Source organism: Phytophthora ramorum (assembly GCF_020800215.1).
Source record: "Phytophthora ramorum isolate Pr-102 chromosome Unknown Phyram_PR-102_s0004, whole genome shotgun sequence".
Classification (NCBI taxonomy): Eukaryota; Oomycota; class Peronosporomycetes; order Peronosporales; family Peronosporaceae; genus Phytophthora; species Phytophthora ramorum.
In genome coordinates, this window is record NW_027150650.1 from 3,604,222 (window position 1) to 3,626,533 (window position 22,312).

Consider the following 22,312-nt stretch of genomic DNA (forward strand, 5'->3'; position numbering starts at 1 on the left):
CTGGCATCGACAAACCATTCTTTCGAGCACGCAGCACTTCACAATATAATGCATTACCCATAACACCTTTATTCAGACATGCTGCACCGAGCTGCGAAGGAAGTCAAATCTGCGAGCTGTTCATAGATTTCTTGGCCTCCCACACGGTCATTTGGCTTGCATGAAGTGACAACTTCAATGTACTGCAAAGTGATAGTGAACACAAGCCGCGTAACTTCGTTAGATGCTGTAAATGCACAAAATCGTGACATGGTACTCACGTCAAGCAAAGACCGCTTAGAATCCTGATAACGGCGCTCCAGCTCTGCAAAGGGAAAATAATTCTTCAGTGCGGAGTGCTTTTGGAAACTAAAGTCTGCAACAATACCTCGAACTTGGCGTGCCTCTTGCTTCAGAATCTTCGCGAATTCTGCCGTCTTAACCCCAGTCGGCGTTGACCTAGTTGACGTCCTTGGACGACGGCTGGGGCTCATCCTCGAACTCAACCTCGATTTTTCGAGGCGCGATGGCGAGCCAGCAGACTTGCTTGGACGGCTTGCCGATCTGTGATCTCGAGGTAGATCGTACCATCGGCGCAATTTGGACGACGAGGCCGGTTTACGAGGCACGTATTCTTGCATATGACCCTGCTGTTGAATCTGCACCTCACTTCGGCTCAGTGCAGCACGCAAAGCTTGGATTTCCTGCGTGTCCATTAGTTGTGGGGTGTAAGCACGGTAGTTGGCATCGACTTCCTTGTTTGACTTGTTTCTCTGGCACTCTATCCACTTAGGGACATCGTCTTCCCAGCTTTGGCCATCGCCAACACCGCGCTTGCATTCGTCAGACTCGATTTCCTGGTTCATCGATACAAAAGTTGATGAACTCGGTGCAAAGCGCAATTAGACAATGTGACAGCATCTATTTTCGACTGCATGTACGGCTCGCCAGAATCAAAATGCGTCGCATTCCCCTTATTTTGTTGCCCCTTTGCAACAATCAATATGACGGTTGAAGCAATCCCGGGGCACCGGCGCGCTGCTCACGCACGAAATTCATCTTGAACACGTCGCAATGGCCTCAATCGCACCAGAATACGTGTTCGCCTCCGGCAAGAAAATATTGGCGCACACGGATAAAGTGGAGACAAAGCTTCGCATTTCGTTGTCTGTGGGTCTGGTCACACTGGCGACAAATGACCAGCAAAACGCTAAACCGCAAAATACGCTCTTACCCACTTTTGCTGCAACAGGAGGACTTTTGCAGCGCGCTCAGACTTACTGCCAATTGTACACGTGTGCAGGGAAAGAGGCCTCGGAGTGCACACGAAGAAGCCGAAATACGCGCTCCTTCGTTCGCTCGGTGCATCTTGTGGGCATTTGTGCGTGAGACATACTTTATATTCGCCCTACGACGAAAGTCATGGACTGGAAGTAGTAGCCCCGTGTAGAGCGTATCGTCCAATATGAGCCAACATCCACCATTGTCTGCAAACGTTCGCTTCAAGTCTGCTTCTTCGTTACAACAACATGTAAACTCTTGGCTCTGGAATGCAGATTTATAAAGCAGTTAGGCCGTAAGAAAGTTTGTGCATATTACATAATGCTTGTGAAATGCTTGGTTTGCCTACCCGTTCTACGGAGAAGCGCAAAATCTGTAAGGGTGAAGGGGAGCTATAGAAAGCTACTTCCTGGTTTTAGGACGAAATTTCCGCAAATTGGACATCGACAGCAACTTGCAACCGCTTGATTTAACCTATTATGCCCCGAAGGGTCCCATCAACTGACAACAAACAACAAACCGCGGAACGCCACCAAGAGTAAATAAATCGCCGCAAATGTGGGCGCTCTCCAGCACAACTTGTAGTGGCCCCCACAACCCTGAATATTTGAGCCATTGTCAAGAAGGTCGTAGGAAGCCGCTCAGCCAGGAAACACAACGAATCAGTAAACGACTCAATTGCGCCCCAATACTTTCCAGCAAACATGGTAGCACTACCAGACGAGAGAAACGAGGCGACTGTGCGCACACGAGCTCTCTTACGATTTTCACAAGCTTATACAGAAGTGAAGGCTCCGAAACCGTCAGTTGAGTTTGGACCTTTGCAATCTAATGGTATGCGTCGACGCCAAGAAAGAGATAAAACGGTGCGTCTTTATCTTTGCATTGTAGTCTTCGCAGCTTGAGCTCGATTACTTTGACAGCACTCTCAAACGTCAATTGATGCTGATTGACTGGTAATCATGGCTTAAACCACATTTCCAGGGACCGGAGGCAGAAAAAATCGGTCAATCGGAATCAAGTCTCGACTGGATGGACATCTCCCGCGTCCTCCATTAACCTCAAGACTAGCACTAAATCCGTCGGAGTACGGCACAATTATACTGGCAACGCGCTATTCGTCCAACCCCATTTTGTCTCGCAGAATTGTGCCTTCTTCTCCCAACATTTGTAACCGGTTGAGGAGTACGTTTACAAGTTCCTTTGATCGATCCAAAAAAAAGGTTAATGCAGCAGTAAAGTGCTTCACAGACATCATCGCGGAGGCGAAGGGTGGCGCGTATAATCGCACCAAGATCGTGATTCCTGTTTGCACTGACATCTCTGGTCTGGGGGAAACGCGTCTTTTTTCCAAGGTACTTGGTGCCCTTGAGCAAGAGCAAAGGGCCCATCTTCTTAAACCCTTGCGGGTGGTCGTGCTCATCGGGCGTCTAGCTGTCGTGGAGCCCTATTCCAGCCACGCTCCGTCCTTCTTCGCCAGGAAGAGATGCAGGCTGGATCGACGCCCATTTCTCCTTCTTGACCGTACTCTTCAAATCACCCACCGAACGCCCCGCGTCGATGTCCACAGAGAAGCAGTTTCTCGTCAACGATCGAGGCCACCATCGTCGGCAGGTTCTTGAAGTTGTTTGTCCATTTTAGACCAATGAGAGTCCGGTCGACTCTTCGACAGGCTCTGCTACGTGTGACTTGGGAATCAGGAGCTTCGACAACAACACCGCTTCGCTTCAATCAGCACACTCCGATCGATCACAGCCAGGATCCAGCAGCATGAAGAGTCCATCTCATGGTGCATCCATGTCGGTACGTATTGTGACAGATCCGCGCTGATGGCTCAACTTCAGAATTGACTTTTACAACATGCCAGGGATCAGACCGCATTGGCTCGCCAGCGTCTTCACTGCCGGAGCTCTCCATCTTCCCAGCCTTCACGCCGGATCCGATTCGACTGGCAGAACTTGTGGGATCGGCGACGTATTCGCCGCCAGTTTCTCCCACAGCAGCAGAAGCTCGAGAGCTTTTTGCCTCGATTGGGGACGGTCAGACGTTCTTCGAGTTGCTGGAGGCGCGCGGTCTGACGCTGGTCCCGACGGACGGAGACGTGGAGAGTTCGGACGAAACGGTCGACGTCGTGCACTGTGTGGACGGAAGACGAAAGACGCTGCTGCACCAAGCGTGTCGGTGTGGCAATGTGCAGGTGGCCAAGTGTCTGCTGTTCCATGGAGCTAATGCTTCCGCGCAGTGTCGAGACGGTCGCACGCCGTTCCACGACGCGGCAGCGATATCTTCAGGAAAAACGGCAGTGGAATTGCTGAAATTGCTGTTTGAGCACGACCCGAAGGGGATCTCGATCGTAGACGCCAATGGATCGCATGTGCTGCATCTCGCGGCAATTCACGGCAACCTTGAGGTGATTCGGTGGTGCGCAGGACTGTCTGCCCAACCTGCAGGGAAACGATTGACTGTACGAAGTCCAAGACCCGCTATTTCTCGCTACATGACGCACCTGGGGGTCACAGCTTTCAGTGGGCGCAACATGTTGCACTATGCTGCGTACAACGGACGGCTTGATGTACTGAAGTGGCTACTTGATGGCGAAAATTCTCGTCGAGGTGAGCTGACGTTGAGTGCGCTGGATACCAACGGCTACTCTGTGCTTCACTACGCAGCGATGGGTGCGTCTTTAGTAGTCTGTGAGTGGCTTGTACTGGAAGCGCCAGAGCGGCATCAACTGAATTTAACAGCTCGCACGAGTGAGGGTAAAACAGCAGGGGAACTTGCATCGGCGCGCCCAGCTCCTATTCGGAATTTCCTAATTGAGGTGTCACGAGTGCCTAGCGTACCATCAGGACTGCGCTGTTTAGGCGCTGACACGACTTCACTTGGCGTAGGTTGGGATATCGAGCCTGCCAGCACCGACGCAAGACTTTGGGAGACGTTGAAGCCGCTGTACTTCCATCTGGAGATCTGCAAAAAGCCTGTAAGTCTGTCGCATGCCAGTGGCTTCCTCACGATGCTCATGCTCATGCCACCAACATCGCCTGCAAGCCCCCGAGCACCCTCTTCCTTGTCGTCTGCACTGATTTCGGCGTCACATTTGCTGCATTGGGTGCCATTGGGTGTACTGCTACAACCTGAGGCTCGTGAACACTGGTTGTGCGGCCTGGACAGAGACACAGAGTATCTTGTGCGAATGCGAGTACGGAACCGGAATGGCTTTAGTGGCTATTCGCTGCCAAATCTCTCTGGAGTGTTTACAACTAGTGATGGCGGTCGTCGTCGTCGTCTCTCGAGTCTTCAGAGATTCTTTGGAGCTATCAAGATGGAGCCCCCCATGGAGGCGATTGCCACCTGCTTCATCGGAGACCTACACTTCGAGTTGCTGGAAGCACGGGGTTTGCCGCGTCCATATGTGTCTCACATTTTGGCGACGCCAATGAGTCCAAGTCTGGCCAGGAACACCCTGAAAGCTGCCCAGGGACGCTACTATGGAGTGATTTCAATTGAAACACCCTCAACGCCCGATGTCGAACTCAGCGGGACCTCCTACAGCAGCAGACTCATCTACTGCGTACGATCTCCATTAGCAACTTTGCAACAAGATCTGGTGTTTTCCGGGAGCTCCCAGGTGTGGCGACACCCTCGCTTTGCTCTTACCAGCGTGTTTCGTGCACCTGAATCTTTGGCACATACTCAAGTGACTATAGCTGTACACCACGAGACACAAACTGACTCGTGCTGTATTAGTCGGCTGTCACTATCAATGCTGGACCTAGTGCAAGGCATGCCGGCAAAATTGCAATGGCTATCTTTGAATAACGTGAGTGACCCAGAAGCAGAAGGCGGGCTAGTTCTCCTGCGCACGTTATTTCTACCTGATGGAATTTCGGAGCTTCCACACCCGACAATCCCTGAAACGTGGGGATCCACAGCAGAGGCGTTGCTGAGCACGCCGCAAGTACTAGAATCGCAGAATGATCATGATTGTCGTTCACCGCCCGGCTCGTCGTCTTCAACAACATCAACATCATCTTCGTCTTCGTGCTCATCCCACTTCTCACACCCTTCGATGATCGTTGATCGCTTGGGTTTTGGAGTATTTGATCCCGAGTTGCAGCTTCGAAACGGTGAATGGCGCCGAAACAAAGTGACTTCAGGAGCGACGAGGTCGTATGCGTATTATCAATTGTTGATCGAGGCACTCGAGCGAGACCAAGTCGCACGATTTCGAGATTATCGATGCAGAGCACACAGTGACACCACGAGCTTAGCACCGACCGAATGCTGGATTAAGGGTGCCAGCGCTCGAGTAGTGGGCAAGCACCACCATGACTCTGAGAGTGGCTTTGGATGTTGCGTATTCGATGCCAGCCAGCGGCGGGCTGTTCGAGATATGATCTGGCGGGGCATCCCAATGTCGCGCCGACCAAACTTGTACTCACAGCTGAGCGGAGCGTCTACCATTCAAGATCTTTATCCTCGGGATTATTTCCTAAGCTTGACTCATCGTCTCGAAGATCCGACGGATGAAGTGCATTCCAGAGGCAAGAGCTCACGTTTTGTTGCAGCCAAGAAGCAGATCCAGGTGGACTTGAAGCGAACGTTTGCAGGGAATGATGAGTGCTGGCTGACATCGGACGCCGGGCAGAAGTCACTTGAGCGCGTACTGCTGGCATACGCTCTACACAACGACGCGCTGGGCTACTGCCAGTCCATGACTTTCGTCGTCGGGCGACTGCTTTGCCTGTGTCAGGCACAATTCCACGTCGACAAGGTGCAAAACGCTACCGATCTTCCCTTTGAAGAAGAGGAACGAGTGTTCTGGCTCCTTCATGTGATCTGCGAGGACTTTTTCCCCGCGTACTACACGCAGGGAATGACCGGACTTCAAGTCGACGGTGCTGTGCTCGAGAGACTATTGAGGAGCCGTCTTCCGAAGGTGTATCGCCACTTCCAGCAACTGCACGCGCCACCGATGGGACTCGTTCTCGCCACACAGTGGATGCTACCTATTTGCTGCGCTGTCTTCCCAAGTGAGACCACCTTCAGGTTCCTGGACGTCCTCTTCTTTGAAGGACCCTCGGTCGTTTTTGCAGTGGCTATCGCTTTGCTCCGCATTTCACAGCATGAGTTGATTGCCGAAAACATGGACTACTCGCAGCTTTTCCGCTTTCTACGCGCTCGCGACCAGCGACTTCACGACGCGCCTCTGCTGATGGAGGTCGCGTATGAAGAGCATCAGCTCCTCGCAGCTCAAGTTGACTCACTGCGGCAACGTGTTGCTCAGGAGCTTGGAATTGATCAAAACGAAGACACTGCGAAGCCACTAAGCACCACGAAGTTGTCAAAACTGCCAGTTGATGAACTGAGACCCGGAGACGTTGACATTCACATCTAACACGACAGAATTCTACACAAGGACAAGTAAAGGTTTATTAGCACACTACAGCTTGCAGCAACTATATTACTCAGTCAGCGACGCCGTTGTAGCAGCCTGGATTGCGGCTTTGACTGTGGTCTCGCGCTCGTCGCCGCTGCCACTGCTTTCGCCGTCGCTAGAGACGTTCGTGTCCGCGGTAATGTCACTGCCGTCGTCGCTGGGTGTCAATGCTGCTACTGCTGCCAGCGCCTTGACCCTCTTCTTCTCCTTCTCCCTCTCCTCTCTGCGCTCCTTCTTCTTCTCCCGTACGTGGTCTATCGTCTGCAGCAACACTGTCATGATGTGCACAGTCTCCTGCGGGTTGGAGATCCAAATGGTCGTTGCGGCATCGCGCGATCGCGTATCGTTACCCGTTCTAGTGAAGCGATCGCCCACGTGCAGACACTCCTGGCCCTGGATGTTGCACAGCTCCTCGCTATCACGCAGCTCCTTCGGCAAGAACCGGAAGACGTACTTCTGCAGCGCCACGATGCCCAGGGCCTTGTTGCCGATGTCCACCCACACATCATTCCCGCCGTTGAAGGCGCAGAACGGCACGCGGAAGTGGCGCAACTCGTGCTGCAGCGTGAGACTGATCTCCTCCAAGTTCTCGTACAGGATGCGCTTGTCGGACGTGTTAATGATGCCGATCGCTCGCTCCTTGCGGAGAATCTTGGCAGGCAGGTGCAGCGCCTTCACCGTCTCCTGCAACACGCCTTCTGCGGCGTCCAAGAGCGCCGCGACCTCCTCTTTTGGCCAGCGTTCTCCACGCCCGTCCTTCCAGACGGCGCCGTCGATCTCGCGCAGCCCCACGAGGCCCGAGCCCTTGTGCGTGTACGTCTCGAAGAGGTAGTTGCACTCCCCGCCCATGACCAAGAAGCGAGCTCGCTCCTCCAAGGTCAAGTCCTTCAGTGCATCCAAAATGCCACGCAGACGCTGCTCGTAGCGCCCCGGATTGCCCGGGTACCCGGCGGCCGTCACGAGGGACACGACGACGCCGCGCTGCAGCAGCTGCACGATGATTTGCACCATCCTCGAGCTCTTGCTGATGCTGCCGCCGTCTTCATAGATGGTATCGTCGGCGTCAAAGGTCACGAGCTTGAGCTTGCCGGCGATGGCGTTGGTCGTGGCCAGGTTGAGGATGTGGCGCACCTCCTTGAACGTGGGCGGCACGCGCTTGCGCGCCAGGAAGTGCGTGCTGGCATCGTACTCGAGCGCGGCGCGCGTGAGGTCCAGTGGCAGGAAGAGCTTCTTGAGGTTAGGCAGGAACTTGAGCAGGCGACTGCGTTGGGAACTGGCCACGTGCTCGGCGATGAGTTCGCTCATGAAGCGGAACACCTGGAGCACGGACACGCGCAGCTCGGCCGAGTCGTCCACGGGCGCCATGATCCACTCGCGGAGCAGCTCGATCATCGGGTCTTGCTCCTTCAGCATGGCTCAGTCTCGATACAGCTAGCAAGCTGGTGCAGCAGGTGTGGGCGAGCGAGGTCTTGAATGCGTCTTAGGCGTCCAATTCGGAAATGGGCTTCAGCCTACACAACGTGAATGCGTGCATGCCAAAAGCACCGGACACTCTTTCGAAACTACTTGAGTTTGTATGATGACACAGAAGCGGGGGGATGGAACAAGCAGTCAAAATGCAACGTCACCATGCGACGTCACGGGCCAAAACGTAGCCATCTTGATGATGGTCTCCTCTCACGTACGTCAGCTCAAAGCATCAAAGCTTCCTGTACACGTACATGCATAGCAATTGTGCTAGCGTTAGACTGGATATCAAAGCTGACTCTGCCCAACTGTCAGTCGCTGATTTGCTTTCGCCTGCTTGTGCCGCAAGCGACCCCGCCTTGACGACCAGCCGAAAAATTCCGACGGCACTCCATGCCAGTGACTGCAACGTTGCAGCGTCGAGTTGTTGCAGTGGATTCTCACCAAGGCGAGACGCAAAGGCAATCGGCAAGGACTCTATTTTAGGTCCTAGGCGAATGGCGTCCTCCTGCCACGCCGGACTCGAAGCGACGCGAGCCTAAAGCTGGTCGACAAGCAGACAGCTAGACAGCATGGCCTTCAAGCTCACGCCCACCGAGAGCCTGCGTGCGTGCGGCGTGCTGGAGGAGTCCCTTGAGAAGATGAGCTTTCTGGGCAGCATCACTCCCGACATTTTGCAGCATCGCGAGGAGCTTTCGCAAGTCGTGGGCGAGGAGATCTCCCGCATCATCCAGGAGCAGCGACAGCTCGAGGGGAAGTACGAGAAGCTCATCGCACAGCGAGCGGTGCTCAAAGGACTGGCCAACAAATCCAAGTTTAAGGAAAACCAGCGAGAGATTCAGGAGGTCAGTCGACTGCTCCGAGAGTCCACCAAGAGTTTGTGTCGCAACCTCAAGGAGAACCCCAACTTTGCAGGGAACCTCCTCAAAATTCAGCAGGAACGTGAGGGGTTACTAGAGTTACTTGGCCACACGCTGGCAGAGATGAAGAAGCACGGGACTTTCGAGACGCTGCTGACTTTCGTGGCGGACGGCAAGAGCACCCAGGAGAAGGCACACGAGATCCTCAAAAAGGAACGCGAAGCTGTGGACGAAGTGAAGAGGCTTGGCGCGGAGCTCGCACGCGAGAAGCTGGAGCACCAGAAAGAGGTGGCCGAGCACAAGGCGGCTATTCTTCGGTTAAAAGAACAAATCCTCGCGGTGAAGTCCAAGACGCAGATTGATATTCGCTACGCGCGCAATGAAGCCAAAGCCAAGCGAAGCAGCACGGCGCGGATGTACCACCAGCTTATGGAGGAGCAGCACGACCGAATCAAGGATCTGCAGGGTAAGTGCGCAACAGAGACTAAGGTTCACGACGAGACCGTGCACTTTCTTAAAGACCGCCACGAGCAGCTCCAGGCAGAGTTGGGCGAATGGAATGCCAAGTACCAGCAGGACACACAAGCGAAGCAGGCGCAATTGCAGGGGCTCCAGGAACGCAAGGCAGCGAACGCCCAGAGACTCGATAACTTCCAGAAGCGATGGCAGGAAGAGATGACGACCATCAAGCAGAAGGAAGAGGAGCGTCAGAGGTTGTTAGAGCTCGAGGCGTTGCGCAAGGAGGAGCTGAAGGCGCAAAACACGGCTGCAAGACTTATTCAGGTTGCCTATCGTACCCACATGGCTAAGAAAGAGGAGAAGCGGAAGGCTGCAGAGTCTGTGAAGAAAGGGGGCAAGAAGGGAGGCAAGAAGAAGGGGAAGAAGTAGCGATTCGTGTTGGAGAAAGCAAATACAAATTGAATTCTTCATAGCTGGAGTTGCAATCTGCTTCCTATCGCCGTACGACCTTGTCTTCAGCAGCTTCGTCCTCGATCAGAATAGGATTCGCTTATGTTTAGGATTCTTATAAGTGTTCGTACAGCGACGACGAGACCTAAGATTCTCGCTGGAACTCGCAATTGTACTTAGTGCCTACCCTGATGCCTTCAATCCGAAAGCGAGGCTCATTCCTCTATTTCCCACCACTGATCGATAATGCTGAATAAGCAGTTCCTGTTGTGGTTGCTCCCATTATCTGTGGTCGCATTTGTAGCTGGCCCACTTGCTGTGCTGCACTCGTTCGACTTAGCTGACCCAGCAGCTATGCACACGTTGCAGCCTACTGCATTGAGCGCGAGTATTGTTGCTGCTGGGCTCCCCAACACTATCCCGCTGATGTTTGAGGTGGTCAAATACCCTGCAATCGGTCACCAAACGCTTGAAGTGCATAACCTCCGACTGATGAACTTGACGTCTTTCGCGGGGATGGTTGGTCGGCCGGCAGAAGAGAAGACAACTGCAGCACTACTCGGGTATATGTCGATGACAGAGGTCTTACGTCAGAAGAAACGAAGCCCTGACAGCTACCCTGTCGGTGATCTGCTTTTCGTCACCAAAGTCTACTTTACTGGATTCGACGACGAAGCAGGTGAGCGGGAGTCTTTGATTCTTGAAACTCAGCGAGCTCGACGCTTCCGGTTGAAGAGTGTGCAGTACGACGAATCGACGGAGCTGCTCTTTGGAGAAGTCGCTTGGGAAGCGGAACAAACAGCCTAGATTTCGATTTGGTTTGTATGAAATAGGTCTAATACTTCAAGACAACTACAGCAAGAACGTGTCCATCACGTGGTGTACAACGTCAATGCCCGAATCTAGCGGTTTGTCCAAGTTTGCTCGCTTGGCAATGATGTGTTCGTGCGATAAGATACCGCCGAACAATACGTCGATGCGGCGCCAGCCCACACTTTGCACTGACAGCAGCATGCCGCGCAGTTCATCTTGCTCCGAGTCCGCAGTGAAGGCGTATGGAAGTTGGTCCAAAATCACGTCGCCTTCCACAAAGGGCTCGGGACGAGATCCACCTGAATGAGCTGACGGCGCGCTGCCGACAGTTTTCCCGCGACGACGGCTATGGAAGAGATGTCTGTGTCTGCCGCTATCACTTGAAGATTTCCTGCCAGGTTCCGATGCGTGACGACGGTTACTTCTGTTGCTGCTATGGGTACTGCTGGCGCTACCAATACCACTGCTCTCGTTATCGTGTTCACTGTTCGGATGCTCCTCCGTATTTGATGGCGAGGTTGGAGCCGCGTGGTTGGGCGTCAGGTACTTCATTGCAAGACGCTTGACCTTGAGGGGAATCGTGTCTCGCAACTTGCGTGCGCCCTGTAGGGAGTCGAACACAATGTGGGTGTAGATAGGAGACATCAGGAACTCCTTCGTGCTCAACCGGTAGGGGTTGAATGCTCGGACTGCCGCGCAAGTGTACGGCACCTGCATGTCGAAGAAGACGCTTGAATACAGAGTTCTCGCTTTGAACATCTGCAGCGCTTGCATGAACTGACCACGCGCCAAACAGCTAAGCAAAGACGGTGCTGTGAGTTCTTGAGCCTGCGTTTCCTTGCTGGTTTCAGCTGAAGTTAGACAGCGAACACCAAATGTAGAGTTACTGAGCGCAACGAGCCAACGCCAGTCGCGATGAACGTCGTCCTCTGGGATACGAAGTACGCAGAGAATTGTAGCACCATCAACCGAGCTGGAGTTAGAAGACACTGCAGGCCAACGGATCTGGATATCGAAGTTGCCAGACTCATTGGTCCTTTCCTCTTCAGTGTTTTGCCCCCATCCGATAAAGCTGGAGTAGAAGGTGGCATCGTCACCATTCCGTTTTCCAGTGGGTAGCAACACCTTCACGTCTGCGCAGGAGAGATCAACCTCGAACTTCAGTGTGCCTTTCGCGACCTTTTTCTTGTTCTCGAATACGCACAGCTTTCGGTCACTCATGACGCAGTCGTACAGCTCAAAAGCTTCCTGATCTCCTTTCCCCGCAACCGGTAAACTCACCAACAGAGTACCCTCGACATCAGACCATGCTGCAAATCAAAACCAAACTAAACATTAGTCCTCCCTTCTCACTCCAACACAAAATTCACCGTCACAATTTACCTGGATGAAAGTCCTTGTCCAGAAATTCACTTGAACTAGTGCTGAGCTTCTGCGTCTCTTCATTCGCAGCGTCCGTAAGTGTCAACTGCGCTCCCGTTCGACTGAAAATCTTCGGCATCAGAGCATTGAACACGACATTGGTCGCTCCACGTCGCGGTCGTCGGATTCCGAGATGCGGCGTCGCCAGCGTCACGAAATTCTGCATCAAAGCACCAACCACAGTTCAGCCACCCCTTTAAACCAACTTTAACCCTCAGCATAGTCCGGCACCTACCATCGGCTCCACTTTATCGAAGAACCCGCGGACCAACAGCAGCCCGATGCAGTAGCGGTTGTAGAGCCCCCCGAGCGAGTGACCGATCATGGAGAGCTTCTGCACCTTGGGCATCTTGGCGGCCAATTGTTGGATCTCTTCGGCCAATCGCTCGCCACCCTGGTCCACGCCGTCGTACGTTTGGAAGAAGCTGGTGGCGTTGCTCTCGCCGGCGTGCAGATACAACTCGTCCGACTGGAACTGCGCCTGAAAGATCTCCACGAAGCGCGCAAAGTCGTGCTTGCTGCCCAGCAGTCCATGCTGTAGAACCACCAGGTGTGTGGCACGTTGTAATTGAGCGGGTTGCTCGGCGACGGCGTCGCGGCGCGGAGATCGCATTGGAGTTGTGCCTTCGACGAGGAAAGTTGGGGAATGAACCTCCGCGTTGATAACTGAGTCATGATTATGGCAAGCTTTGGACGTTTCTCAGGAGTGATCTAAACTACAGTGGCCCCTCTCAATAATTTCATCTCTTCGTTTCGATATCCTGATATTTATGATCATTGATGAAAAGTAATCCAGTACAAAACTCTCTTGATTATATCTAATCCCTCCGAAATCGAATTGGTGACTTCACAGCACTTATTGAGAGTGATCTGTGTAAAATGCGCTGCAATTGGAATGCAGTGCAGCTATTGGATGAAAGTAAGCTGGATGAAAAAAATCCAGCTGGACATTGTACTCATTGTTTCGCTTACTGCAGGACATCATGTCCAAATGGAAAGGGGTGTAATCAGCAAATAAACAGGGATTCACTATAGGGCCGAGCAAACACCAATTTCTACCAATGCTTCTGGAGTGAATCACAAACCCATGCGATTTTCCTCCCTCAGAGCGAAACGATGGCGAGCGTCGATTGGCAAAAATCTAGCAAGAAAGGTGGCCGAGATACAGCGCAATATGGTGAGCGCGTTCTCGAGCATTGTACCATAATTCTTATGGTCGCTTCATTGCGTGGACTGCCCACGCTACAAGTCAGCGAAACAGAAACCTACAGAAGCGACTCAGTACTGCTCACTATCTAATGCGCATGGTCCAGAATGAAGCAAAACGTACCGGCTCATGGTCTCCTCATCAGACTGTTGAAGACGCTGTAAAGACCTTTGCGGCGTATGAAAAATGCGTTGCTGCCCCCAGATTACATCAATCGATCGAATATCCTCTTGCGTGGCCGAGTCGAAGACTTCCAGCGACGGAAGAACAGAGGCTTGCATTGGCGCCATCCCGCTCAGCACCTTGGCTACTTGATGGTCTTCTTTTGGAGTATCGAAGACGTATGCGAAGGCTTTGTTGGTTGTGGTCAAGTTCCAGGCTCCGCGGTCGAATATCCACAGCGGCGTCAACTCTGAGCTCGCGTTCGTATGCTGCGCACCGCTACGTCGGAACGAACGAGAGGTCAGCGGCTCTTCGCCTCCAGCTGGATCAGCAACACGATCGAGCAAGCAGTTGACAAGAGCGTGGACCCCGAGTGTCGGTCTCATGTACTTCGCTTGGCGGAAATATTGAACGACGGAGTGGAACGATAAGTGCAGCCCCCTTGCTCCTGCATGGAATGCCAGGTACACACCGAACTTGTCCATAAGAGTCACTAGGATGGCTCCCTCGCGGCTTGGGTCGGCAACGATCAAAGACTTGACATGCGCCATGCGTACTCTCGGCGGAGAGGAAGCGATTGAACACCTTTATGGCCGTCGCGCGCGCGCGTTTGGTGTTTGTGGGCTTCAAGTCGTTCAGACTCATTGTTCTTGGTCGGAGAGGCGGCAAATATGCGAGTGATACGTGGCGCACCTCTCCCTTGTAGCACGATACACATATCTGGGCGTCAGCTCCGACCAGATATGTCGGAATCGCTCAGCTTCCGACAGAAACGTACAATCGTGTTTTTATTGGATAAAATATAATCGGAAACGTGATTTAATTCGCCAAAACCTGTAGAGATGCTTTTGGTATGCCAAAACGAATTAAAGAACAGTCTCATTGGCTAATATGCACCATACGAAAATGAAGTTTGGTCGAAGAGACATTGTTATTCATCCATATGAATCAATCGAATACTCGGACATCGATCGAAGGGGCTTGGGTGATGTGGTCACGAGTCTAGCGCCTAATACATCCATCGGTTCACTATCATTTGTGGGCTGCGGGATCAGACTACAATTGTTTCCGCGATGGAGACTGGAATCCGGTGCTCTGAAAAACGAAATTGTCAGCAGCGCGCTCGTCGATCCAGGAATAATTTTGACCAGCGGCGTCGGCGACTAGATGCCATACACACACGTGAGAGATTCATGCTCTTTAATAAGTCAAAACCTACGGTTTGACAGAGAGGGTAGGACAGATTGTCTTATGTTTGGTCGTTGCCGTGCTGTGATGATCGTGATTGTGACTTACTTTTGCCATATCCATTAATTTCTCCCTATAGATTCCTATACATAAGTCTTTTGTTGAGCAAAACGTACGACGAGGGGTCATACTGCAACTACGGCACTGCCATTGGGCAAAAGTAGCTTCCTTTCAGTAGCCCAGCTCTTTCAGCACCCCCCCTCCTCTCCCAGCAACGCATATTCCCTCGCCCTCATTCTCCCCTCGTCAACGGTGCAAGCTCCTCGAATAGCCCGCCAAAAATTGCAGTGATGGTGACCCTAAATTCCCAGCACGCCCCTCTTCCCCAGCTATACACAAGGAGCTGCCACTCAGTGCTGTGTAGTGTAGGAAAACTCATATTATGGGTGGACCACCTGATCTGTCCCAGTTAGATACATAGCACCTAACCGAAGTGCGCACTTAAGCGAAGACTCAGCGAGCGGCATAGCTAGGCGATCGTATGCCGCTTGCGAATTACTCCAAGTTGGAGAGGATAAATCAGGGGGATGAGCGAAGAGCCGGCAAGAGATCTATAACGACCCGACTTGGTGAAAATAAATCAGGAAGCTGAACGAAAAGTCACAGGGAGATCTATAACGATACATTTCACTAGGTCTTGTATAGGATCGATAGGAAACCAAAAAAAGAAGGGGGGGGGGCACAAGGACTCCCCGAAGACACAAATATAACATTCAGAGCAGAATCTTCTAAGTCCAAGAACAGCGCACATTTCCCGGTAAGTCCCTGCGTGGGCTGGATTATGTCTGCCGTCGACACCCAAGAGGCATAGCTTGTAGGAAAATCGAATGGTAGCGTTAAGAGATCAAGGTCGACCCGGGGTGGGCACTTCTCGCTACCAGCGAAGACAAACCTCGTCGAATCGACGAGTCGGTGGGTCTGCACAACCCAAGACACCGCAATCTTCTAGCTGAGCGTACTCTGCGCTCGGTGACCTGTAAAAGCGCTCGCGTGCCGACGTCCATTCTTTTCTAGGGGGAATAGGGTTTGAGGAACACAAGCTGCCCCGCTCAGGCGAGCTTCTCGAGCTGTTTGAAGCTTGGTACTCAGCGAGAGCGGAGACTCAACTGGACCGGCTGGACCGAACCGCAAAGGGAACCAAGATACCCTGCGCAAGCCCAACAACGCCGACCAGACTCGGCAAATTGTTGTGTTGTTGCGTGGAAACCGCACTAACGACGTTTTCTGTGAATCACAACACGGGTCGTGGGCACAGCTAGTGTGGCTCTGGAGCACATAAGCCTACAACGTTGTTGTACAGATCGTACCGCCGAATATGACCGGGCTCCCACATCCACTCGACATCGCAGTCAATCATAGCTACCAGGACTACTACATAGATCAGTACGGCGATTTCTTTCTTAGCGAGTTCGAGACTGATTTTATCGACGGCTTTAAAACGTAGCTTATTACATACAAACTTCAACGATGAATTTATCGTTAATTAAAAAACAGAGATAAAATACGACGAGGGAACCCATTAGGGCTAGGCGATGAGTGGATCGTGGTCTGCCCAAATATTATTTTGGCTGCTGTTTAAATGGCTCGGAAAGTCGGAAAGTGGGCAACTTATCCTCCAGTGGAGGATAAGTTGCCCACTGCCCAACTTTTTTTTTTGCTGTATTAATTGGCTCGGAAATTTTGAAGTGGGCAACTTATCCTCGACTCGAGGATAAGTTGCCCACTTTGAGATTTTCCGAGCCATTTTAACAGCAACGTCGAGGATCGGACTTTCCGAGCCATTATTATTTCAGCAACGTGGAGGTCATTTGTTTTTTCCTTTATTATAAGCTTATGGAGAGGCTGTGGTTCTCGTACAGTTAATATATAAAATAACACGTTCCACTTCCGGATGCACGTCATTTTCTGGAAAATATGTCTGAGACGCGAGAACTGCACGACGCGCACCAGAGAGAATGTGGTCCCTCCTCCACTCGGAGAAATTCCACTTGCCCAGTATCTCCACCCGCATCCCCCAGACTCCCGATAGAAACTCATCCCCACCCCCAGTACTTCACCGCGCTCGCAACGGAGTCCCCTCGGCCAGTCCCGGGTGGACCGGAAAACATCGCTCTCGCCACCGTTCGGATGTACACTGCTTCACGACGCGTCGTGCCGAATCCCAACAGGACGCAAAGCCCGCTGCCCAAGAAACGCCGTCCGCGACTAACTCCAGCAGAGAAGTCCCAGATTCGCATGCGATACCAGAAAGGGGAGAGAATTACCCAGCTGCATCAAAGCACGGGACACGCCTGCACCACGATCGACGCCATCGTCCACGCCCAGCCCAGCCAAGACGAGTCCAAGTCAGGTAAACCCCCTCGGTGGACCCCCATGCGTTTCGTGGTGGAAATGCTGAAAAAATTGGCCGCCTTCAAGTTTATTTTCCCTAATACAAAAAGGAAGTGATCCAAAAACTTAAAGGTGACCACTTCATATCTTATATAATATCTGAGATGATGGGTGCATTTCATATAGCGGATACAAGATATGAAGTGCGATTATCCACTAGCGAAATCTTTTCATAGGTTACACAAGCCTTTCAGTCCCGAACAGACGGCAAAAGTGCCGACCTCTGCCGCCTTCCTCACTCGCTCCTCTCCACACCATGGCCGCGCTCCCGCAGAAGGCCAAGGCAGGACTGTGCGCGCTCGTGTCCTGCTGCTTCCAGCCGTCGCACACGCCCGAGCCCACGGACGAAGCGCGCTACATGCTCCAGGAGAAGCCCAAGCGCCGCTTGCCCGCTGCCGACGAAGACCTGGGCGTCGCCATTCTGCCCAACTACCAGAACCCGCCGCGCTGGGTCAAGGACGAGTTCGTCGAGGCCTGCGAACTGTGCGGCGTTGAGTTCGACCTGATGACGCGGAAACATCACTGCCGCGGTTGCGGTCTCGTGTTCTGCGGCCGCTGCGCCGGTCACTTCGACCGCGTTGTCAAGTTCGGCTTCGTAGACCCCGTGAGACTCTGTAATGACTGCTCCAACGCGGCGCAGACTGAGAACGTCTTCTACGAGAAACACCTACCGCTGCTGGAGGGCGGAGACCTCTTCAGCAAGTACGGCCTGCTGCGCAAGAGACACGTGTTCCTCACGTTCGTACGCGCCAAGAACATCTTCCAGTACCAGAAGTTTGACCCCGAGACACGGACGTATGACGGGGATGTGAAGGCGATTCCGCTCGACGGCATCACGGACGTCCGCGAGGTGGATGTGGGCCAGGATAACTCGGACGTAGGCATCGTCATTGCTGTGGGCCCCCAGGAACACAGGTTTGACGCCACGACGGCGCTGAAGAGACAGCAGTGGATGGAGGCTATTACTGGGGCTCGTCAAGTTCGAGGCGCCATGCTCGCGGCGGAGCGCGAAAAGCGCGCCAAACAAGTCGAAAAGGAGAACGAGGACATCCGCAAGATGTCGGAGAACCTGCAGAAGATGGAGGAGCGGCGCGCCACCTTCCAGGAGGACCGACTGCGCCGCCGCGCCGAGAAGCGCGAGCAGCTACGCGCCAAGTACCACCTCGCAACCGCAGCATCGTAATCTATGAGCGGGAGGCCTAGCGCCGAGTGACGTACACACAGTGAGCACGGCTCACTCTTTACTACTTCATGTTTCCTCGTAGGGAGAGCTTCAATCTCCGCCAACATGCTAAACGGAGCTGTATACAATCAACACTATCTGTGGCTGGAAGGTTTTACTTGTGCTCTGTTGCTTGTCCTGTCGTAGTAAACTGCATTCACAACATATACGATCGAATCATGTTAAACGTACGCAAGCGCGACAAGAATGTAGCATGTGGTTCAATTGAGGTTAATGTTTGTTTTAATTTTCTGGACTTCGAAAGAGCAGCGAGTCGCTGATGTCAACGAGTTCTGGGGTCTTCATCGGGTCTACTTCTTGCCCTTGTCGTTGGAGTTGCGGATGGAGGTCTCCAGATCATCCCATTTCTCCTTGCTGACCGTGCCAAACATGTTGAACTCGCCAGCATTCGAGACCGTCTCCCCGCCATCGAAGCGGATGATCTCGCCGTTCAGCCAGCTCGCATAGTCGCTCGTCATGTACGAGGCCAGGTTTGCCAGCTCGTCCACCTCACCGAAGCGCTTCAGCGGGTTGTTCTGCAGCATGACCTCCTCGAAGGCGCCGGACGGGTCCAGTCGGTCGAACGCGCCCTTGGTCTTGATCGGTCCCGGCGCGATCCCCACGAAGCGGATGCCGTACTTGCCCCACTCCACCGCCAGCGACTTGATCATGGCCTGCAAGTAGTAAATTCAAAACGTCAGCGACACAAGCCACCGTTTTTTCTACATTAAACAACTCAACAGACGTACACTGACGCCTGCTTTGGCTGCCGCAGAGGGCACGACGTAGCCCGAGCCCGTCTCCGCGTACGTGGTGGTGATGTTGAGGAACACACCTCCCTTTTCGTGCTCGATCATTCGCTTGCCCGCGTCCAGCGTCACGTTGGCCGTGCCCTTGAGCACAATATCCACAATGGTGCCGAAGCCCTTGGCGTTGAGTCGCTCGAAGGGGGAGATGAAGTTGCCCGCCGCGTTGTTCACCACGACCGTGGGGATGCCCGCGAGCTCGTTCAGCTCGTCCAGCGCCCTCTTGACCTGCTCGGGGTCGCGCACGTCGCCCGTGAGGGGGATCACCGTGTTGCCCGTGAGCGCGTGAATCTCCTGGGCCGCCACCTCCACGACGCCACGCTTGCGACTCATAATGGCGACGGTGGCGCCCAGATCCGACAGCTTGGTGGCGATGCCCTTTCCCAGCCCGGTCCCGCCGCCAGTCACCAGCGCGACTTTGCCCTCGAAGGTGCCGGGTGGCAACATGGTGCTGAGCACGGGGGCCGTGCGCGCCTTGGTGCTCTTGGCACGGCTCAGCGACGACCACAGCAAGGACGAGGACACACGCTTACTCAGCATGGCGGAGAATAATGGTTGAAGCTGCTTCACGTTGACCGCACGTCGAAAAGCCGTCGGATACCGGATACCGCTACGTGATTGGAGCAAATATGGAGTTGTTTTGACCAACAAGCTGCAAGAGACCGCCGCAAAGGCAAGCGCACTTCTTGCGGACGATGAGCGGCCAGTTGCAAGCGCTGGGGGCGCTGCGTCGCGGGGCGCTGGGGCTTCGACGCGCGCCCATCTCTCGCAGGCATAATCCGCTGCGTTTTGGGACCGTGCAGGCGGCCTCCCCGGTGTTAGGTGCGCCGTTTTCGCTCGACAATCGGCACTTTTCCACGTCGAATGCGGTGCCGCCCACGCTGGAATTGACCATGGCCGACGGACAGCTCACAGGTACGTCCTGTGTGCGGCAATGGTTTTTTTTTGAGTAGCAGGTAAGCTGACGGGTTGCGGTTGCCTGTTGCAGACGTCGCGGCTGCAGTGGCAGGAAGCACCACGGGCCACGAGCCCTGGGCCATCGTGCAAGGAGTGCAATCGGTGCTGGAGACGGTGCACACGACCACAGGGCTGCCCTGGTGGGCGACGCTGCTGGTACGCGGAGATGAAGCTAACATGATGAGGTGGGCGATATGCTGATGTTGTTGGCTGGATATGTGCAGCTCTCGGGTGTGACGCTGCGTGCTGCTGTCTTCCCGTTCTACGTATTCCAGATCCAGGCTATGCAGAGGTAGAGCGCAACATGGCGGGTATATTTCTGTGCGTGATGCTAATAATCTCGGGGTGTTGCTTTTGCAGGCTCATGCACGCAAGACCGGACTTCAGTAAGCTGTACTCGGCGTACAAGTACGCGCGTACTTTCACGGTAGGAGGTGATGGTATTTGAGTCATTGTTTTGGACGTATTGGCCTAACTTGGTGTAATTGTTTGATGCAGCCGGGATCGGATCACAAGGGGCATCTTGACGCCGTTCTGCTGGGACGGCAGGGAATGAAAGCTGTCATGAAGAAGTACAACACGCGACCTGTGCAGACGATCATGGGCTCACTCGCCTACATTCCCATCTTCGTCCTGATGGCTTACAGTGCCCGCGACATGGTGCGCTCTGGAAACTTTTCGGGCTTTGATACGGGTGGTCTGTTGTTCTGGAAGAATCTGGTGGAGACCGATAGCACGTTCATCTTGCCTATTCTCGCGGCGACGTCAACCTATGGCAGCTTGGAGTTATCTATGCGAACGAAGAGTGGGCTATGGACGGACCTGCTCCAGATTGGTCAGTACGGCAGCCTCCTTGCAATCCCGTGGCTTGCCACGCTTCCCCAAGGAATCTTCTTCTACTGGTTAGGGGCCTCGTGGTCGTCCATGGCGCAGATCGCCGCCATGGACAACAACAACTTCCGCCGACGCATTGGTCTCAAGCCCCGTATTACACAAACAGAGTCACCCGCTGCTGCGGCTGCTGAAATGCTTGGAAAGACGCCGCTGGATGCCACCGGAGGTGCGACTGTTGTTGACGCGCCTAAGGAGGCTGTACCTTCGAAGTCCCAGCAGCAATAGAGTAGATAAACAGGAATCGAAAGCGGGGGTATGGTTCTGCCGTTAATTTCTGTATTGTGCAGTGTTAGATTGTTGCGTGTCACTACTTTATAGGGCCTGCCTGAGTAGCCCCGTTATCGACTCTTGTATTCCGAGCACACTCAAACCGATCGCTGGATCCAACGCGTGGGCACCTTGGTCCACCTCGCAACACATAAGGTCCTTGCGCGATAACTAAGAAAACAAAGATATACTACAATGTATTAATAGTGTAGTATTTATTACTACAATATAGTACTTAGTATCTACTTCAATACAATTTGAAGCTTCATCACTAAAATGGTAAACTCAGTGCATTTTAGCGTTGACGGGGCTCAATGCCCATGGCGACAGCCGCAAAACATGCAAGGGTTGCTAGGATTGTCTTCGACCGGTTTGACTTTGACTTTGACCTCGAGCAAGAGCCATTGGTAAAGGAGGTTAAAACTACATGTATTAGCTTAGCCTGGGCTTACGCCCGCTTGACGTCCTTGTTCTCCTCCTTCTCGAACGCGGGGTCGAACTGGCGAGACTGGTTGATCGCGTTCTTCTTGATGTTGGCGAAGCGAAAGCGACGAGCCCGCCAGTCCGCGCCTTGGTCCTCGTTATAGTGCATGAAATTGTTCCGCTTGCTTTTGTCGAGGCACACGTCCGGGTTGTTCCTGAGGTAGCGAACGCCGTTGCCGATGGCAGCAATCATTGCAACGCCGACGAGGAACACAACCGGAAAGGTGCCGCGGTCGGTAGCCCAGAGGTTCAAGAGGCCCTTGGCAGCGCGCGTTCTCTTGGCAACAACCATTGCGAATCGATGAAGCGAGGTCAGAAGAGCAGTGAGGTCGAAGAATGTGCTCCGAAGCCGGCAAATTACAGAGTGAAGTCGGAGTCGCGCCAGATCTGTCGGCGCTGCTCACTGCCGAAAACGCAAGGCAATTGATGGATGACGCAGCAGATTATGCGTTGTTGGTGGTGACTGACGCGAGCACCAAGACTGACCACCACCCCGTTCAAGGT

General features: G+C 53.4%; 9 protein-coding genes across 9 annotated transcripts; 5 read left to right on the forward strand and 4 right to left on the reverse strand.

The window, feature by feature from the left end:
- Nucleotides 1-3,030: 3,030 nt before the first annotated feature.
- On the forward strand, nt 3,031-6,658 carry KRP23_5543 (Growth hormone-regulated TBC protein 1-A; the record flags this gene model as incomplete). Its single annotated transcript, XM_067890624.1, has 3 exons — nt 3,031-3,063; nt 3,128-4,888; nt 5,840-6,658. 3 exons carry the CDS (start codon nt 3,031-3,033, stop codon nt 6,656-6,658), a joined length of 2,613 nt encoding a protein of 870 aa, XP_067747155.1.
- Nucleotides 6,659-6,724: 66 nt separating this feature from the next.
- Nucleotides 6,725-8,113, reverse strand: KRP23_5544 (IMP-specific 5'-nucleotidase 1; the record flags this gene model as incomplete). Its single annotated transcript, XM_067890625.1, has 1 exon — nt 6,725-8,113. The coding sequence occupies one exon, from the start codon at nt 8,111-8,113 to the stop codon at nt 6,725-6,727; it is 1,389 nt and encodes a 462-aa protein (XP_067747156.1).
- Nucleotides 8,114-8,739: 626 nt separating this feature from the next.
- KRP23_5545 (Dynein regulatory complex protein 9) lies at nt 8,740-9,915 on the forward strand (the record flags this gene model as incomplete). Its single annotated transcript, XM_067890626.1, has 1 exon — nt 8,740-9,915. The coding sequence occupies one exon, from the start codon at nt 8,740-8,742 to the stop codon at nt 9,913-9,915; it is 1,176 nt and encodes a 391-aa protein (XP_067747157.1).
- A 267-nt stretch (nt 9,916-10,182) lies between these two features.
- KRP23_5546 (uncharacterized protein) lies at nt 10,183-10,743 on the forward strand (the record flags this gene model as incomplete). The annotated part of the gene is made up of 1 exon (XM_067890627.1): nt 10,183-10,743. The coding sequence occupies one exon, from the start codon at nt 10,183-10,185 to the stop codon at nt 10,741-10,743; it is 561 nt and encodes a 186-aa protein (XP_067747158.1).
- Nucleotides 10,744-10,788: 45 nt separating this feature from the next.
- Nucleotides 10,789-12,784, reverse strand: KRP23_5547 (Lipid droplet phospholipase 1; the record flags this gene model as incomplete). The annotated part of the gene is made up of 3 exons (XM_067890628.1): nt 10,789-12,059; nt 12,133-12,331; nt 12,407-12,784. The coding sequence occupies 3 exons, from the start codon at nt 12,782-12,784 to the stop codon at nt 10,789-10,791; spliced, it is 1,848 nt and encodes a 615-aa protein (XP_067747159.1).
- Nucleotides 12,785-17,435: 4,651 nt separating this feature from the next.
- On the forward strand, nt 17,436-18,362 carry KRP23_5548 (Zinc finger FYVE domain-containing protein 21; the record flags this gene model as incomplete). The annotated part of the gene is made up of 1 exon (XM_067890630.1): nt 17,436-18,362. The coding sequence occupies one exon, from the start codon at nt 17,436-17,438 to the stop codon at nt 18,360-18,362; it is 927 nt and encodes a 308-aa protein (XP_067747160.1).
- A 350-nt stretch (nt 18,363-18,712) lies between these two features.
- Nucleotides 18,713-19,747, reverse strand: KRP23_5549 (2,4-dienoyl-CoA reductase [(3E)-enoyl-CoA-producing], mitochondrial; the record flags this gene model as incomplete). Its single annotated transcript, XM_067890631.1, has 2 exons — nt 18,713-19,075; nt 19,151-19,747. The coding sequence occupies 2 exons, from the start codon at nt 19,745-19,747 to the stop codon at nt 18,713-18,715; spliced, it is 960 nt and encodes a 319-aa protein (XP_067747161.1).
- Nucleotides 19,748-19,902: 155 nt separating this feature from the next.
- Nucleotides 19,903-21,283, forward strand: KRP23_5550 (Mitochondrial inner membrane protein OXA1; the record flags this gene model as incomplete). Its single annotated transcript, XM_067890632.1, has 5 exons — nt 19,903-20,122; nt 20,196-20,320; nt 20,389-20,456; nt 20,525-20,591; nt 20,663-21,283. 5 exons carry the CDS (start codon nt 19,903-19,905, stop codon nt 21,281-21,283), a joined length of 1,101 nt encoding a protein of 366 aa, XP_067747162.1.
- A 490-nt stretch (nt 21,284-21,773) lies between these two features.
- On the reverse strand, nt 21,774-22,100 carry KRP23_5551 (uncharacterized protein; the record flags this gene model as incomplete). The annotated part of the gene is made up of 1 exon (XM_067890633.1): nt 21,774-22,100. The coding sequence occupies one exon, from the start codon at nt 22,098-22,100 to the stop codon at nt 21,774-21,776; it is 327 nt and encodes a 108-aa protein (XP_067747163.1).
- Nucleotides 22,101-22,312: the final 212 nt, after the last annotated feature.